The 17,273-nt window shown below is 45.5% G+C and overlaps 1 protein-coding gene across 3 annotated transcripts in view; it reads left to right on the forward strand.

Moving 5' to 3' along the window:
• Positions 1–209: 209 nt before the first annotated feature.
• The window catches only part of KIF16B (kinesin family member 16B), a gene marked incomplete at its 3' end in the record, with an annotated part of 271,444 nt that continues 254,380 nt past the window's right edge, over positions 210–17,273 (forward strand). For 2 of the 3 annotated variants that reach the window (XM_081097230.1, XM_081097231.1), the window contains exon 1: positions 210–409. In XM_081097230.1, the coding sequence (XP_080953356.1) occupies positions 363–409 (47 nt within the window). In that variant the 5' untranslated portion in view covers positions 210–362. The remainder of the gene's footprint in view (positions 410–17,273) is intronic. The other variant, XM_081097229.1, reaches the window with a different exon arrangement.

Here is a 17,273-nt window from a genome sequence, read left to right on the forward strand (position 1 = left end):
GGGTTCCAGTTTTCCTGAAATCACTCAGCCCGGGCCGCCCTCGGGGACTCCCGGCCCCTGCCCTCCGCGGGATCTTCCCGATTTCCCGACCTCCGGCGGCGGCGCCGGGCAGCCCGGTCCCGCCCCTCCGCGCCTCCGGGCCGCCGCCAAACCCGAGCCAGATCACGCGGGGCGGAGCTGCTCTGGGCATGCTCAGTGGCGGGGCAGGTGGGGCCGCCGCGGGGCGCCAGGTCGGGCCGGGAACCGAGGGGCGGGGGCCGACAGGGAAGTGGGCGGGAGCGGCGGCCGGAGTCGCGAGAGTCGCCGGCGCCCGCGGGGAGCTGAGCAAGTGGGACCCCGCGCGGGCCCGGCCGGGATGAGCAATGGCATCGGTCAAGGTGGCCGTGAGGGTCCGGCCCCTGAATCGCAGGTGAGTGGGGGCGGTGCAGGCGGCTCCCCTCGGTCCCCTCACCCCGAGGAAGTTGGTCTCCCACTCCCCTCCCAGGCCAGCCTGGGCTTGGTGTCAGGGGCTGGTCCCTGGCCCGCCTGGCCCTGCTTGTGGCCTCTGGGGGCCTGGAACACTTTATGCTTCGCTGCCCCTTTCAGGCTGCCCTGGAGGAGACCCTGGGGGTAAAGAGTTCACGTGGCCACGGAAAAGATGAACTTGAGGTTTGCTTGTTCCCCTTTTAAAAAGAACTAAGTGATCACTTTTATGAAGGGGCAAAGTCCTCCAGGGGGCATGCGAGTGGTCACGGGGCGCCACGAGCTGTCAGGCGCACACCCCTCCAGCTATGCCAACTCAGAAGTTCTTGAAGTGCTAGCAATGATAACCTTTTCTTTAAAAAAAAACTCTTAAGAAATTATTTCTATTCCCTGAATATGAACCCTAACTTCTAATCAGTAATTTACAGTTCACTTCAGATTAACGAGTGCATGAGAAAACTTGAACACAGTTTTGACTCCTGTAGGAGAAAAACACACACACAAAAAGGACACAGTACACGTGTTTGAAATATGCTGACATTAACAGAGGGGCAGAGTTACAAGCACGGTTTATCTTCTGAATTTCTACAAAGTCATGCTTTTCAGAATGACTTGACTCTTAATTGATGGAAAAGTAATCTGGACTTGCTTTTCAATGACCTCTTTCTAGTCAGTTTAGAAAGATGCATTAGAAGAGTTACTTTTAAAAATTGTTTTAACTTTAAAGAATGAAGTAGGCCTAAATGGTGTTTCCTCCTAGTTGATTGGCACAGTTGACCAGGGCCATTTGTTTTTAATTGGCTCTCAGTCAAGTTGTAGGCATTTGACTTTCCATAAGGTCTTCCCCTTTCATGGTATTGGTTTGTGGAGGTCATTGTTTGGTAGTTCTGACAGGTGATTGGGGCATCAGAAGAACGTAAAATCAGAACCTTTTTTGACTCGCCTGAATCCCTGTTTCTGTTGGCAAATAGGGACTTTTATTATGGTTTGTAACAATTGGGACCCAGTACTTTTGTGATTTTCAAGTTACTTCTAAGTTTTTTTAGGGAAGGAGTTTGACCTTTCTGTAAGTTCTAAGAGAGTATGTATGTTTCTATATATATATTCAGTCATATAAGACAAACAGACCCTAAGGGCATTTAGATGATTTAAAAGGTTTTTATTTGTTCTGGATTTACATGTAGTACATAGTCCCTTTCCTTTTTTGGAATGATAGGAGCACCTGCTAGAAGATTGGTTCGAGTAATTTTAGAAAGTAATTATTAAGCACCCTCCAAATGCATAGCATTGTGCTGGTGCTGTCTGGGGGCCAAGGTGTTGAGGTCTGATCAATGTCTTCCAGGAGCTACTGTCTGGTGAGGGCTATCTGGGAGGGGTGCTTCAAGGGCAGTGCCTTGCTGTTGTAGGCCTGGAGCCCAGGCTTATGGAGGGGTGGCAGAAAACATGTCTGAAAGTCATGTGCTTGAAGGATGTAAATTGAAATGATGATATTTGTGCTGTCAGCAGAGAACTCTGGTGGTGACATTAAGATTGGGGTAAAAGGTAAGGAAGCAGGGGTTCAGGCCAGAAGTGATATGGGAAGGCTGGATAGATATATCAAGACATTTAGTGTTCTCCCAGGCTGGTGTGTTCAGTGGTTAGAGTGTCAGCCTGTTTACCAAAGGGTTTCGGGTTGGATTCCTGGTCAAGAGCACATTCCTGGTTGCAGTTTCCATCCCTGGCCCTGGTCGGGGTGAATGCAGGAGGCAACCAGTTGATGTGTCTCCCTCACATCGATGTTTCTCTCCTCTCTCTCTCTTTTCCCCCCTCCCTTCCATTCTCTCTAAAAATCAGTGGAAAAAATATACATGTCCTGGGGTGAGGGTGAGGATTAACAACAACAAAAAAAGACATTTACTGGTAGAATTGAGAGGATTTGGCAGCTTCTTGGGTGGGAAGGAGGGGAAAAGGGAAGAACATAGTCATTAACTGAGGTTTGATGATCAAGCAAGCAGAAGAGGTTTGGGAAGGTGGACAGCGAGGTTGGCATATTCTCTCTTGGATATGTAAAGTTACATGAGATACAGTAAGTAACAAGTACAAGCACAGTGTCCAGCACAGAGTGCTGCCCACGTGTTGACCCTGTTTGTTATCTGGAATGTGGTAAGAACATCCATCTCTCTACTGATCTTTAGCAGAGAGACTCATGGGTTTAGATCTCAGATGATCTGAGGATTGACATTTGGAAGTCTTGCACATAGGTGACATTTTTTGTTGTTGTTGGTTAATCCTCACCCGAGGATATGTTTTCATTGATTTTTATCGGGAGTGGAAGGGAGGGAGGGAGGGGAGAGAGAGAGAGAGAGAGAGAGAGAGAGAGAGAGAGAGAGAGAGAGATAGATATTAGTTGCCTCCCACAGGGTGGAACCTGCAACCCATGCATGTGCCCTTGACCAGGAATCTAACCCACAGCCCTTTGGTGTGTGGGCCGATGCTCTAACTACGGAACACACCATCCAGGGATGAGATGACATTTTAAGAATGTTATAGTGAGAAGGAAAGGGAACCAGAGATTGGACACTAGGATATGCTCTTCTTTAGGATTCCAGGGGGGAAGATAGGCTCACCCCTCATGGAGGACCAGCACAGCCAATTGTCATAGCAGGGAAAGAAGTATCTCCTGGAGGAGGTGGTTATTGCTGTCAGATGTTGCCAGAATGGGGCTCTGATGATTCCAGGAAGATAACGTCCTTGGTCTTGAAGAGAAGGGCATTGATTATCTTTCAAAGAGCTGTTTCAAGGAGAGATAATGATCCAGAAGTTGGTAGTGAAGTGGAAAGATATATACAAGTGGCCAACCAAAAACACTAGGCCTAACTCCTAAGGAAAGACATACAAGTTATAATAGCAATAAGACACCATCTTTTACCAGTGGGGTTGGTGACTGTAAACAGAACATCATGTGCTGGTGAAGGAGTGGTGATAGAAGCATAAAGGCTAAAACCTTGAAAACTTTCATATTGGAAAATTTGATAGTAATTGTCAGATTAGAATTTAATAAACACTTTGATCAGGCAGTTTGATTTCTAAGAATTCATTTTATGGATTACATTCCTGCCTACCAAGATGTATGTGTAAGGATGTTTGTAACAGAAAACCATTAATGACCTAAATGTACAAAGATGGAAGAATTAAGTTGTGGCCAATTCCTTTGATAGAATGATATGCAGTTCTTATAAATAATGTGTTCATCTTAAAAGAATTCCAGGATAGGGGATTAAGTGAGAAAAGCAAGAGATTCACACATACTACAGTAGAATTTTATGAATGTGTGTTAAAAAAATATACACATATATGCACATGCACATGCTATGTCTGTGTGGAATCTATATATATAGAGCCCTAATATGCAAATAGACCAAATGGCGGAACAACCAAACAACTGGTTGCTATGACGTGTCCTGACCACCAGGGGGTGCACACAGAACATGGCGGGCATCGGCTGTGGCGGGATGGTGGAGCAGGTGAGCAGGGGCGCCAGACCAAGGCAGGGCACCAGTCGCTGTCATCAAGGCGAGCCTCTGGTGGTTATTGAAAATTCTTTGCTCCTGTGTGCATGGTCCCGCCCGGCGCTGGCACCCACTGCTGGCACTGGCCCCGCTCACTCCCACTGCTGGCGTTCGAGCCGCCACTTGCACCCACTGCCAGCATTCAGCACTGGCCTGATCGCTCAGCGCCGTCAATGGGTGTGAGCAGTGGCTGCTGGCCCGAAAACCCCTTAGGGCTTCTCCACCCCCCCCCCCCGCTCCTGAGGGGCGATAGGGGCAGCAGCCACCATTCATACCCACTGACAGTGCTGACCCCGCTCACACCTGCTTCTGGCACCAGATCCAATTGCTCTGTGCCATCAGCAGGTGTGGGTGGGGCTGGCGCCATCAGCGCATAGGAGCAGTGGCGGCAGGAGCAGGGCTGCCGGTAGACAGGGGACCAGGTGCTGTGGCGGGAGGGGCCAGTTGGGGGTGCGTAGGATGGGCTGAGACCTGCACTTGTGCCCACTGCAACCTCGCTGTCCACAGTTCCTTTCAAGGTGCACAAATTCGTGCACTGGGCCCCTAGTTCTAAGAGGCCTAATAGTGGTAACTCTCAAGAAGGGAATTGATGAATTGTTAGGTGAAGATAGAAAGCTTTTCTTTTTCTCTTTATACTGTTTAAATTTTTACTTTGCTCAGGAGTCATTTTACAATTAATAATTAATAAATTGTTTATGTAATTTTTAAAAGTTACCTAAAAAGTCATTGGCACTGGAGAAAAAAATTTTTAGCTGGTTGTTTGGGAGGATTAAAGAAAGTTGATAAACATTTTTTTCCCTCCCCGTTTTATTGAGATATAATTGACATATAGCACTGTGCAAGTTTAAGGTGTGCAGCATAATGATTTGACTTACATATATTGTGAAATGATTACTACTATAAGTTTAGTTACCATCCATCATCTGTCTATATGAAACCATAATATGCAAATTGACAGACCGGCAGAAAGACCGGTCGCTATGATGCACACTGACCACCAGGAGGCAGACGCTCACTGCAAGAGCTGCCCCCAGCCAGCAGGCCTTAGGGCCCTTTCCTCCCCCTCCTCCCCCATCACCCTGCTGGTCACCCCACAGAGGGAGGTGACTGGTGGTGGTGGCAGGGGGCGGGGCCAGTGAATGGGTGGCGCCAGGCCAGCCAAGGTGGGTGTAAGCCAGGGCTCCCGATTGCCCTGCCGGTCACCCCACAGATTAGTTCTGATTGCCGGCCAGGCCTAGGGACCCTACTGTGCACAGATTTCGTGCACTGGGCCTCTAGTCTCATATAATTAAAAAAAAAAATGTTGTGTTTTTTTTTGGTATGGTGAGAACTCCTAGGGTTTACTCTTTTAACAACTTCAGATATACCATATGGCAGTGTTATCTATGGTCATGTTGAACATTGACATCCCCAGTATTTATTTTATAACTAGAAGTTTGTACCTTTTGACCATCTTTATCCAATTCCTCAACCCTCTGGACTTTCTTTTTATACCTGAATAATATTCCAGAGTGTGTGTGTGTGTGTGTGTGTGTGTGTGTGTGTGTGTGAATCACTCTTTCTTTAGCCATTCATCTGTTGATAGACACATAGGTTGTTTTCCGTGTTTTATAAATACCTCTGCTGTTAACATAGGGGTGCATATGTAAATTTTTTAATGTTAATTTTTAGAGGAGAGGAGCTTCAGGCAAAGAGGAAGCAACCAACAGAAAGGAAAGGCCTGGAGTGATTGGAAAGTGAGGGCAGCTGTTGCAGCCAGGCTCTTAAAGGATGGGCGCGAGGTGGGGAGATACTGAGTTTCTGAGCTAGGAGCCTTGGCAGTAACCAGTCCTCCTTGTAAGGGACATCTGATGCTTTATTCAAGCTAAGAAGCGATGAATTTGTTTTTATTATTTTGTGGCTTTTGGTTATGTGGCAGAGTATTAGTTTCACATTCCAAAGAGCCATTGTGTTGCATCACATAATAGCAGCTACCTTTATTGAGAATTTGCTCTATGCCAGAGGTACAAAGTCTAATACAGTGGGGCCTTGACTTACGAGTTTAATTCGTTCCGAGACCGAGCTCCTTAAGGAGCTTGTTAAGGAGCTCATTAACTCAAATTACTTTTTCAACTCAATGCAAAATATCGGCGGAGAGACAGCTGGTATCTCAAAAAACTCGTTAGTCAGAACACTCGTAAGTCAAGGCCCCACTGTACTTGCAACAGGCTTAGCAGGGAGAGGCTATTATTGTCATACCATTTTACAGATTGGGAAACATAGTTAATTGCCCAAAGTCAGTTTCTTAGGCTAGTCACAGCTCTGCTCTTTAAAATGTGTAAAACATTAGCAGAAATGTGATCATCCATAACTTTTATGGGCGATAGTTTAACGTTTATGTATTGTCTGTATACCTTTTTCTTTGTGATTTCTGCCATTGTTTTTATGACTAGTCTTTTCACTGGTCATTTTCTACAACTTTATAAGATACTAGAGGCCCAGCATGCAAAATCACCCAGGACCCAGACCCACCGCGCCGCGAGACCCATCAATGCACCTCCTGTTGAATGGCCATTTGGTCGTTATGGCGTTACGGCCACTGGCCTTTTATAATATAGATAGTTTGTTACCCTCTGATGAGACAACAAAATAATAATTTGGTAACTAATCTTCCCATTTCCTGTTGGTTTCACTTGCTGTTTTTTCCCCCATGGAAACACTAAATGATCTTCAGGGCCCTATCGCACTGATCTGCCAGTATTCACAGAGTCAGGATCTGAGGGCAGCCTGCCTGGGTTCCAATTTTGACTCATTTATGAGCAGGGTAAATTTGAGCAAGTGACTTAATTGTTGTAAGCCTCAGTTTTGGCATCTGTAAAATGCTGATAATAATTGCATATACCTCATAAGTTATGAGATCTTTTTTTAAAACAGTTTTTACTATAACTCACAATAACAAATATTTTAAATTGAAACTCTGTAGATAATGTAAAAGATTCATGGGGTGTTTCAAGCAATTTACTCTTATATTTTTTATCCTATCCTGTTCTATTCTGTCTCCTTTAAAAAAAAAAAATGCTATTTCTAGATCTACTAAGTTGACTTCCAGATCCACGAAGGGGCTGCAGCTGGCAGTTTGAAAAACACTGTCGCGAGGTTCAAATGAGGTAATACATGTGGATAAAGTTCTCCACACGCTGACATCTGGCAAGGGCTCACTATTGATTGGTTATTGTTATTACTGTTGTTTTTACAATTTAATTTCTGTAGCTTTATTTAATAACAAGTATTTAAAAATGATTTACCAAAAAAATATATTTACCGAGTACTGGCAAGGGGCCCGGTGGTAGTTTTGTAATGTGCTTTCTTATCTGATCAGGCATGTCCTCCTCATTCCTTCCATTTTCTGACTGTTCTCGCCTCTCCTCCTGATGAGCCTCTCGGGTGGAATTTAGTGTCACGTCTACCAAGTTAAAAAGAGAAGGAAAGTCCCAGTAGTATTTTGGCTGGGAGTGATATCCTTGGGATGTACTGAAGTCTTCCCATTTTAAGAGCAGGTAGTATCAGCAACATAGTTCATGGTTTGTCTCTTAAGCCTGTGATGATGGCGACAGATGGCACTTATACTAAGGATGGGAGGTCTCTGTTGAGGTGCTGCCCGCAACCTGGCATCAAGCTCATTTCTTTTTTTAAAAAATATATTTTTATTGATCTCAGAGAGAAAGAGAGAGGGAGAGATACAGAAATCAGTGATGAGAGAGAATCATTGATCTGTTGCCTCCTGCATGGCCCCCACTGGGGATGGACCTGTGCCCTGACCCTGCCTGATTCATAGGTTGACACTCAACCACTGAGCCAAGCCAGCAGGGCTACCATGCTTATTTCTTTATGTGGGCAACTTCGTTTCCTCCTCTCACTAACTGACTGACTGAATGAGGGCTTTTTATCCCCATTTTACAGAGCAAACCAGAGACTCCTCAGATAGTAATACTGGCTGAGCTGGCTCCAGTTCCCTCTAGAGCCCCTTGTATGGTGACTTGTTGCTGGGAAGCTCACTGATGACAAACTCTTGGCCTCAGGGGATTGCTGTCTAGGGGCAAGGAAGGCACAGACAACAGCACACAAACAACTCCCAGGCTTCCACTGGCCTCTTAGAGAAGAGGGTGGAGTTTGAATTGAGCCCTGAAGGTATATTACTAGCAAACGTTTAGATGGTAGATGTGTCTTGCCAGATGCTCTTGGAAGGTGGCACTGTCACCCCATTCTACAGATGAGGTTCAAGGGCTCACCGGCTAAAAAAACCTGCTCCAAGTCCCACAGCCAGGTGTCTGTGGAGCCAGGGTTTGAACCCAAGTCTCTCTTACTCCACCTTCTAAAGCCCCTCCACATCCAGAGGTTTGGTTGAGAGGAGGGCTGGAATGGCTGGAGGTAGGATTGAGTGCAGTTACCAGGACTTTTAGACTTACTACAGCTTTTTGTAGGAATTAGTTGAGAGGAAAGTAGGAGGGTGTTGTGAGAACTTTTATTTACCAAGCGTGGGAGTTTGTGCTTTTATATTTCAGTCTGTGCTGGCCAGTGTGGTGGCCATTGGCTACATGTGCCCTTTTAAATTAACATGAAATAAAGGGAAAATTTAGTCACGCAGTTGCACCAGTCACATTTTTAATGCTCAGTAGCCACATACTGAATTATGCAGGCACTAGAGGTTCGATGCATGAAATTCGTGCAAGGGGCTCTGTCCTCGCAGCACCAGCTTTGTCCGGAAGGTCGTGCAAACGGTCTTTCTGCTGTTCGGTCTAATTAGCATATCAGCTCTTTATTGTATAGGATAGAAAATGTCCATCATTGTGGAAATTTCTGTTGGACAGTAAGACTGCATTGGCTTTGACTCTCAGCTCTACCCCATCCTAGCTTCCTTCTCTTTGCTTCATTCTCTTCACCTGTAAATGGAGATCTCACAGAAACCACCTCATGGGTGGTTGAATGAGCTAATGCTTGCTAGTAGTGCTGGGCCCCAAAGTAAGAGCTTTGTAAAATTGGCTGTTATTATTAGGCACTGGGAACTACTGATGGTTTTAAAATAGGGTTGTCATTGGCCAGTTAGTGTTTTCAGAAGTTTCATCTAATAGCAGTTGCATCTAACTGCAATAATGGACATTTATTTACTGTTTGCCAAGCGCTGTGCTAAGTGCCTTCTATACACTAGTATCCCATTGACTTTCCTCTCATATTCTGTGATGCAAGACCCGGAGGCCTCAGAGGCCGGTGCAAGAAGACCATAAAGAGAACTGAAATGTGACCCATGAGAGTGTGATTCTGGACTAGGTCGGAATTGTAATAGGAAAGGGCATGGTCAAGGGATGAAACTTACAAATCAAACCCGGAGGAAGCTTTCATTGTACAGTATTTTTGGATTGTGAAAATAACGTATGCTTATAAAAAAATGTGTGCTATGCCGAAAAGTGTATTAAAGAAACCATATCTCAATTGCTCATCATCTCATGATCCAGAGATAACTCCTTGTAAAGTCTTGGTGCATTTGAATCCAGTCTTCCCCCCCCCCCCCCTCCAGTTTATGTAGGGACATAATGTGTACACTTTTTTATATCCTGTTTTGTTTTTGCATTTGCAAAAGACATTCCGAAGACCAATCAGCAGGCCATTGCAAGGTGAAGAGTCAAAGCAGACTGAATGGTTTGGGGCCATATTAAGTAGAAGAATGACTTTTCTCAAAAAGTCAGGATGCCGGGATGAGCTGGCTGGAGTGGAGGATTGTGGTATTCAGTTGAGTTGGCTCAGGTGCTGGCGGGGCATCCAGGTGGTAAGAGCGCAGGTTAGTTATCTCTGCGGGTGCACATTTGGAGGTGGGTCGCTTGAAAGTGATAGTGGATGTGGAGGGAGTGATCGCAGTTTCCGCGGGAGACCATAGCAGAGAAAGGGAAGAGTGAAGGGGAGCACAGGGGACAGAGGGGACAGCAGACTTGCATAACCTGGGTGAGGCCAGAGCTCTTCAGGAGGCCGGCTGAGTGAGCTGGGCAAGCTGATTTTCCTCTTTAAGGCTGCTTCTTTTCTAGTAGAACAGTGATTCTCAGAGTGTGGTCCAGAGATGCCTGGGCACCACTGATGCTCTGTTAGGGGGGATGCAGTCAGCTGTTTCCACAGTAAGGCCGCTGGGATGTGTTGCCTTTTCACCCTCATCTCTCATCGGGGTGGAGTGGAGTCTCCAGAAGCTATATGATGTGCGATGATGATGTGGCTCTGGGTGCTGTGCATTGTGCTTAAATATATTTTCAGTTTTAATTTCTAATATGGTAACTATAAATAGGTTTGCCTACACTGGTAAAAGCTCTTTGGGCTCCTTAGGAGTTTGTCATAGGATAAGCGTCCTGAAGCTACAACATTTGAAGATGCTGGTGGGAAATAATACTGCGCGAGGTGTGGAGGGGATTGGAAGAAGGAGAATAAAGAGCGTCCAGCACACCTCCAGGCACATCATAACCTTTCATTAAATCATAGCTACCATTAACTTTTTATAATCACCGTTGTTACTGCCAGCCTACACTTAAGGAGGCAGGTGTGGAGGGCCAAGCAGTGAGAGAAGCAGGCGAGTGGAAGGTCATGGTCAGCAAGGGGGGAAGGGAGGGGTGCACCAGCCTCAGGCGGCTGCACAGGTGGAGACCTTTGGCTCCTGTCTCTGGAGGAAGCTGTTTTAGTTGGGAGAAGGGCCAGTGGGTGCAGGAGGCTGGGGCATGTTGGTGGCACCTGTTGACTGCCCTTGTGGAGAGATTAAAGGAAGAAGAGAGCTGATCCCTGTTCCCCTTTGTACAGTTGGACTCCTGTGTAAAATCCTTCCAGGCTCTTTTACTGCTTTTGTGAGAGCCTTTCTTCAACCCCAGCCCTCACTGGGCATCACAGACCCAGGCTTGGCAGAGGAGGGGTGTGTGTGTGGGGATATATGTGTGTGTCAGTGTGTGTGTGCACATGCATGCTGTGTGCATATGAATGCATTTTTGTTTGTTCCCTTGTTTATTGTCTCTCTCTTTCTTGGATGTAAACTCTGTGAGAGCCAGTAACCTTGTTGGTCTTGTTCCTGGCTGTTTCCCCAGAGCCTAGAACCATGCCTGGCTGAGATGGGTACTCAGAAAACATGTGTTGCATTAATAACTGCCATCCCACCCCCAGTCTTTCCTTTTGCGGGTGCTTATAAGGAATTAGGAATCCATAGGCCAGCATCTGTAGGATGTCTCGCATTGTTCCCTCTGAGGAGGAAAAGGGAATCTTGGTGATCTTCCTTTTGGGTATTAGGAGGGTGGGAGAGGTGGGAGAGAGCTGGGGAAGAGCTGGTTAAAGAGCGACAGCTTCACAGCTCTCCCTGTGTATTAAGTTAATTATATGCAAATTATGCATCCTGTGCTCATAACGTTTAGGGTTAGAGAATTGAGGCACACTACTCTTACTGCGTTTAAATGATACATAGTTTATGGGACAGAACACTGTTGGTCCTTTCTTCAGAAAAACATTTTTTAAAAAGCTTTAATCTTGAAATAATTTTATACTTCTAGTAAAGTTCCCATGTATGCTTCACCCAACTTCCCCTGATATTAACATGGTATGGTTATCACAACCAAGAAATTAACATTGTTACCTCGCTATTAATGGAACTGTATTTTTTCCTCTAACATCCTTTTCCTGTTCCAGGATCCAGTGCAGGGTCTTTAATCTCTTCTGCTCTGGGACAGTTTCTCAATCTCAGAGGAATGCCAGTCAATTTAAAGTAAATTGAGAAAGTTAGGGCTTTACTGTGATGGTGTTGATCAGTAACTTTTGTCATCAACTACTATTTCTAGCCACTCAGGCACTTACTAGAAACTCTGATAAATCTTATCTCATCATTATCTAATTTAATTCATTTTGTAGAATGGCCCTCAATTTGGGTTTCTCTGATGTTGTATCATGATTAAATTGAAGTTATGCAAATTTGATAAGAACACCACATAAGTAATATTGTGCTCTTTTCCCTCATATCATTTCAGGGGTTTCATGACATCAACATGTCTTATTACTGGTGATGTTGACCTTCATCACTTGCTTAAGGTGGTGTCTGCTGAGTTCCTCTTCCATAATGTTATGTATTTTTCCTCTTTGTAATTAATGAATATCTTGGGGAAGACATTTGCAGGAAGTTTTTGACTTTAGTTTGCAAGAGAATTTTTCTGCCCTGGAGATTAATTTAAAACATGTTTTCCCTCTGACTTTCAGTGAGAAAGGATTTTCATTTTATTTAGAATGAAGGCCATCTGTGTTTTGGAGGGCTGATGATGACTATACAGGACTGTGTACTTCAAACATGACCCAGAGTAAGAGGTTTCTCAGCCAATGCATGCTGATATTTTCTACTCTCTACTATCCTATATAATAAACCCTAATAATTGACTGAACAGCGGAACCACTGGTTAATATGATGCGCACTGACCACCAGGGGGCAGACCCTCAACACAGGAGCTGCCCCCTGGTGGTCAGTGCGTTCCCACAGGGGGAGTGCCGCTCAGCCAGCAGCCGGGCTCACGGCTGGCAAGCACAGTGGTGGTGGCAGGAACCTCTCCTGCCTCCACAGGAGTGCCAAGGACCACTCGGGGGAGTGGGCCTAAGCCAGCAGGCATGCATCCCCTGAGGGGTCCTGGACTGCGAGAGGGCGCAGGCTGTGCTGAGGGACCACCTCCCCTCCAGTGCACAAATGTTGTGAACTGGACCTCTAGTTTTATTAAAAAAGAAAAGATGGTTTTACCCACTAAATTGATTTTATGATCTGTAGTTTGAAAAACCCTAGTGTAGTGAAGTTATTATCCAGAGCAGAGGTTGGTAAAATCTGATTTTGTTACATGAAAGAAGGCTGAAATTAGGTTGCCTTTAGAGTGAGTCCCAAACCTCTTGGGAGCTTGTGGGTAGGGAGTGGGAACTCAAGATCCCAAGAGGAAAAGCTTTGAATGAGAATTTTAGCCTTTTAAGAATCTAGGATTCTGGACCCACCATGGGACGTTCACTCTCATGAGCTTTCATTCTTGGGCCCTTTTGGCCTCATGACTTGTCAGCTGGTTGCACCTGCTGGTTCTTATTTTCAGGCTTCTATTAATAAGAGTCTAAGCCATCACAGTGGTTCTGCTTGGAAATTCTGCTTGGGGCACAGGTAAGTCACTTTGTGAGGTCTAAGTAGGACTTAAAAGTTCCCCAGGGAGTTTTCAGGATAAAATGATTCAAGGTGATGGAGACTACCTCAAAAGTGAAAAAAGTTGCATGATCCCTATTCTCTAGTAGCTCATGATCTAGTGTGAGCAACAGGAACAAAGAGACCCTCGCAGGTTCTCAAGGTCATAATGGTGTGCTGCAGGCACAACAGGTGGAGATGGGGAGGTGTTGATAGGAGCTCCTACTGAGGACTTCTGAGGATATCACACCCGAGGGCAGGACTCTGCAGAATGCGTCAGCCAAGCAGACAAGTTGAGCGATAGCATTTTAAGCAGAAAAGGGGATAAAGCCCCAGACTGTAGAGTATGATTAGTGAGCTGCAAAGTATTATGACATGGCTGAACTTCAGATGGCTGATGAGAGTGGAGGCTGGAGAAGTGGGAGGTTCAGATTATGGTGTTGTCAGGTTTGACCAGTTGTGAAGTTTCAACTTGATTATTGTTTTTTCCTATCCATTGTTCTAAAAATGATTTAACTTCAAACTGATTCTGTAGGTAATGGAAGCCATTTCATAAAGGGTGTAACATGAGATTTGTGTATTCGAAAGCCAAGGAGTGGGGCAGCTGCCAGACCTATTTGGGAGGTCATCAGCTATATCTGGACAAACAGGAGCCTGAACTAGTCATTGCAGTTGGAGTGGATCCACTTTCCCATTCACCGATTCAGGCACCAGCCAGCCAGCAAGTCAGTGATCTATACACCCACTACCCATCTTCATTGCCCACTCACTCCTTCCCACCCACTCACCCATCCACTCATTCATCCAACTACCAACCTACTCAGACAACCAGCCACTTGTCCAATCACACAAACCCCATCACGCACCGACCCACCAACCCAACTAATAATCCATTTGTCGTTTATTAAGCTCCTGCTCTGTCCTAAACTCCTGTGGCAGGTGCATGGGATACTGTGGTGAGCTAGGCCAGCACGTTCCAGCTCTTCCAGAGCTTGTGATCTAGTTGGGGAGGCAGACATGAAAATCCCACAAATGGGTGTTTATGTAGAGGCTGATGGCAGTGCTGTGGAAAAAAAGGAAAAAGCGTCTATAAAAACCCATGATAGAGAGACTTGGGAAGGGAGAAGGCCCCAGGGAATTTGCCTGGAGGAAGGACAGCCAAGCTAAATCTTGAAGGTTTCAAGAGATATTTAAGAGTTAATAGTGACAGACAGGATGGTGGTGGGGGAAGGGATGGGATGGATAACACTGTCTTTGGCCAATGTTTAAATAATCCAGAATGTAGTATTCACTACATCAGAACATGCTGGATAGACCTTGGAAGGAATTGGTGTGGAGTCACAGACTTGTGATGGTCCTGGCTCTTCCTCATTTGATGGTTCCCTCAAATCTGTTTCTTTTCTTTCTTAGCTGAGAGAGCGAGAACTTACCCCTGGGAACCTTTCTTTCCATATTTTATCTATAACAGACCATTAACTGGACATTAGTCTATTGATAGAAAGAGTTGATTGATTGTTTGCGCAGTGTTTAAACGTTGTTGCCAGGTATATGCCAGGTCTTGTACTAGACCAGCACTTCACAAACTGTTTGCTTTTGGGGACCCCTATGTTTTTCAGAATTATTGAGGACCCCATAAAGCTTTTACTTTTGTGGGTTATATCAATATATAGTAGCACATTAGAATTAAAACCAAAAAACTTTAAAGTAGGAGTCCGTAAGCATACATTCCTTTAGCCATCAGAATGATCTGTCCTGTAGCCTCTGGAAAGCTCCCTGTGCACTCATGAGAGAGTGAAAAAGGCAGATAATATCCTGATATCATTATGAGAATAGTTTGACCTTGCAGATGTCCCTATGCCCCTGAAACCTTTAAAAGCCACTGGGTGTACGTAGAGCTCAGGAAGTATGTCTCAGCGCTGCGGCTCATGCAATAGTGTGAGCACACTCCACCATGACATGCTTCCTCGGCACACCAGGAAGTAGCAACGCCCACCTGTACGAACTCCTAGAGCCACGTGCACAGTACCCCAGCCTTTCAGCCATTGGTCGCCTGTAGCAACGTGTCTCCCTCTGATTGTTCCCCTCATGCTATATATACCCCTGTAGTTCCACAATAAAACGGATCTGCGTCACTGAACCTGGTCTCCGGAGTCGTGCCTACAGATGCCCTAGCGCGTTGGGGCTCCGTCATCCTCACCCCCGAGGGACCCCCTGCTTCAACTGGGGACACATGTTGAGGATTCAGTGATGCACAAGTCAGGCAGAGTCCTCGCCTCTGTTGGACCAGGATTTGTGGTGCTGCGGACACCTGTGGTGGGAGTTGGGACCAGAAGGAGTTCATCATGGCTACCTGTTAGATTGCCTTCACTAGAATGATGCCAGCAATTTTCTTTCTCTGTGTGGCTTCAGTGTGATGTGATTTTATCCACTTATTTCTTTTCAGAGGCATTCATAGCTGTCCTCAAGTCTCTTTCCTGTGTGGCTTATGGAAGTTAAGGGTCTCCTTTCTTTGGACTCCTGTTGGAGAGCTTCCTACTTCAGATGTTGAACTGGGTTTGTCAAGCTTTGGAAATGCAAATAGAGCCTAGAAACACGTAGGGGGCTCAGAGGAAGGTTCAGTTTGCAGGAGAATGGAGGCGGAATTAAAAGCATGACTAATCATGAAAGAACAAGAACAGAAAGGCGACACTTGAGAGTTGAGGACTTGAGTGAAACAAGACTGCTCATTTGATGTCATCTTGTTATCTCAAGATGAGGCCTCTGGCCTTAGACAGTGAGTGCCATTACATTATGTGCTGGCTCCCGCCCCTCCTCCTCACCTCCTTTGAAAGGAGGTCCAAATTAGAGGTGTGAGGATTATGCCAGGTGCAACTGGAGACTTCCTTCGACCTTATATGGCTGTCTGAGGAGCAGGCCTGCGTTATTGTGCAGAGACTGATCAGTTGGGCCACAGAAAGGAGGCCAGACTGTTTTGCTCTGTCTCTGTCTTATTGCAAAGAGCATGGTGACATCAGAGACCTTTCTTACCTCAGGCCCTTTTGGCTTGATGACAAGATCATCTCTTTTATTTCTGCCTGAAATTGTGGTAGTGTGTTCAATTTCAAGGAATCTGGGATAGATGAATTCCTGAGTGTTAAGAACCTGCTAATAGTGCCTCTGCATTCCAGCTCTGGGCAATAGCAGCTTCATTCCTCGGAGGGCCTCAGAGGGGAAAATACTGGCAAAGAGTCCCAGGGATTGTAAATTGGGGAGGTGTAGCCCACACTGAAGAGACAGAAAGACATGAGAGAGAAAGCCCCTCACTGGTGGTTTCTTTAATAAAGCCTAAATAAGAAGTTAGAAGACCTGAACGAATCAAACAGACCTTGTTTGCTCCTGGCTGGGTTAAGTCATCCTTTATTTCATTAAAATTCAGCTTGATTAGTTTCGTCACCTCAGCCAGCATCCTCTTTGCTTTCTCTCCCTTAGAAGCCATGGGTGGGAGAAGAACACAACTCAACAGAAAGTGCGTGAAGTTTGAGAAGTGACAGATCCTTTAAATTTGTTACCAGTTAGTCATTTTAAAAAGTTTTTTTTTTTTTTCCTTCTGTTAAAATGCATAATCCCTTCTCTGAAATCTCTGGAATTCCTAGATAGGTCCTAACTCCAGGGCCTGAGGAGCCAGGTGGGGTGCAGCCGACCCCAGTGGGCTGGGTGGGACTATGGCAGGAAGTCACCCCTGCTGTCCTGTGGAATGGGACACAGGAGTGCCCTGTCCTTCCATATTTCCAGAGAATCAGAAATCCAGATTTTTATGTAAAATCCTCTGATCGTTAAAACACTGATAACCAATTAAAGAGCTTTAGAACACAGAACGCAACAGTCCTAGCCCTGGATGCCATTGTAAAACTTCCAGTTTAGAATGACCGTTTAAAAATCTTTCTCCTTTATTTGCTTTATTTAAAACTTTACATTCGACCATTTCCCCATATCACTCTCCTACAATATTAGTGTTTTCGTTATTTTCGGGAGGTAACATCTTTGAGTGCCTTTTGCTCATTTCATAGTTGTGCCCCCAGCATCCTTGAATTTCATTGAATGCC

The sequence above is a fragment of the Myotis nattereri genome (assembly GCF_964212035.1).
Source record: "Myotis nattereri genome assembly, chromosome: 8".
NCBI lineage: Eukaryota > Metazoa > Chordata > Mammalia > Chiroptera > Vespertilionidae > Myotis > Myotis nattereri.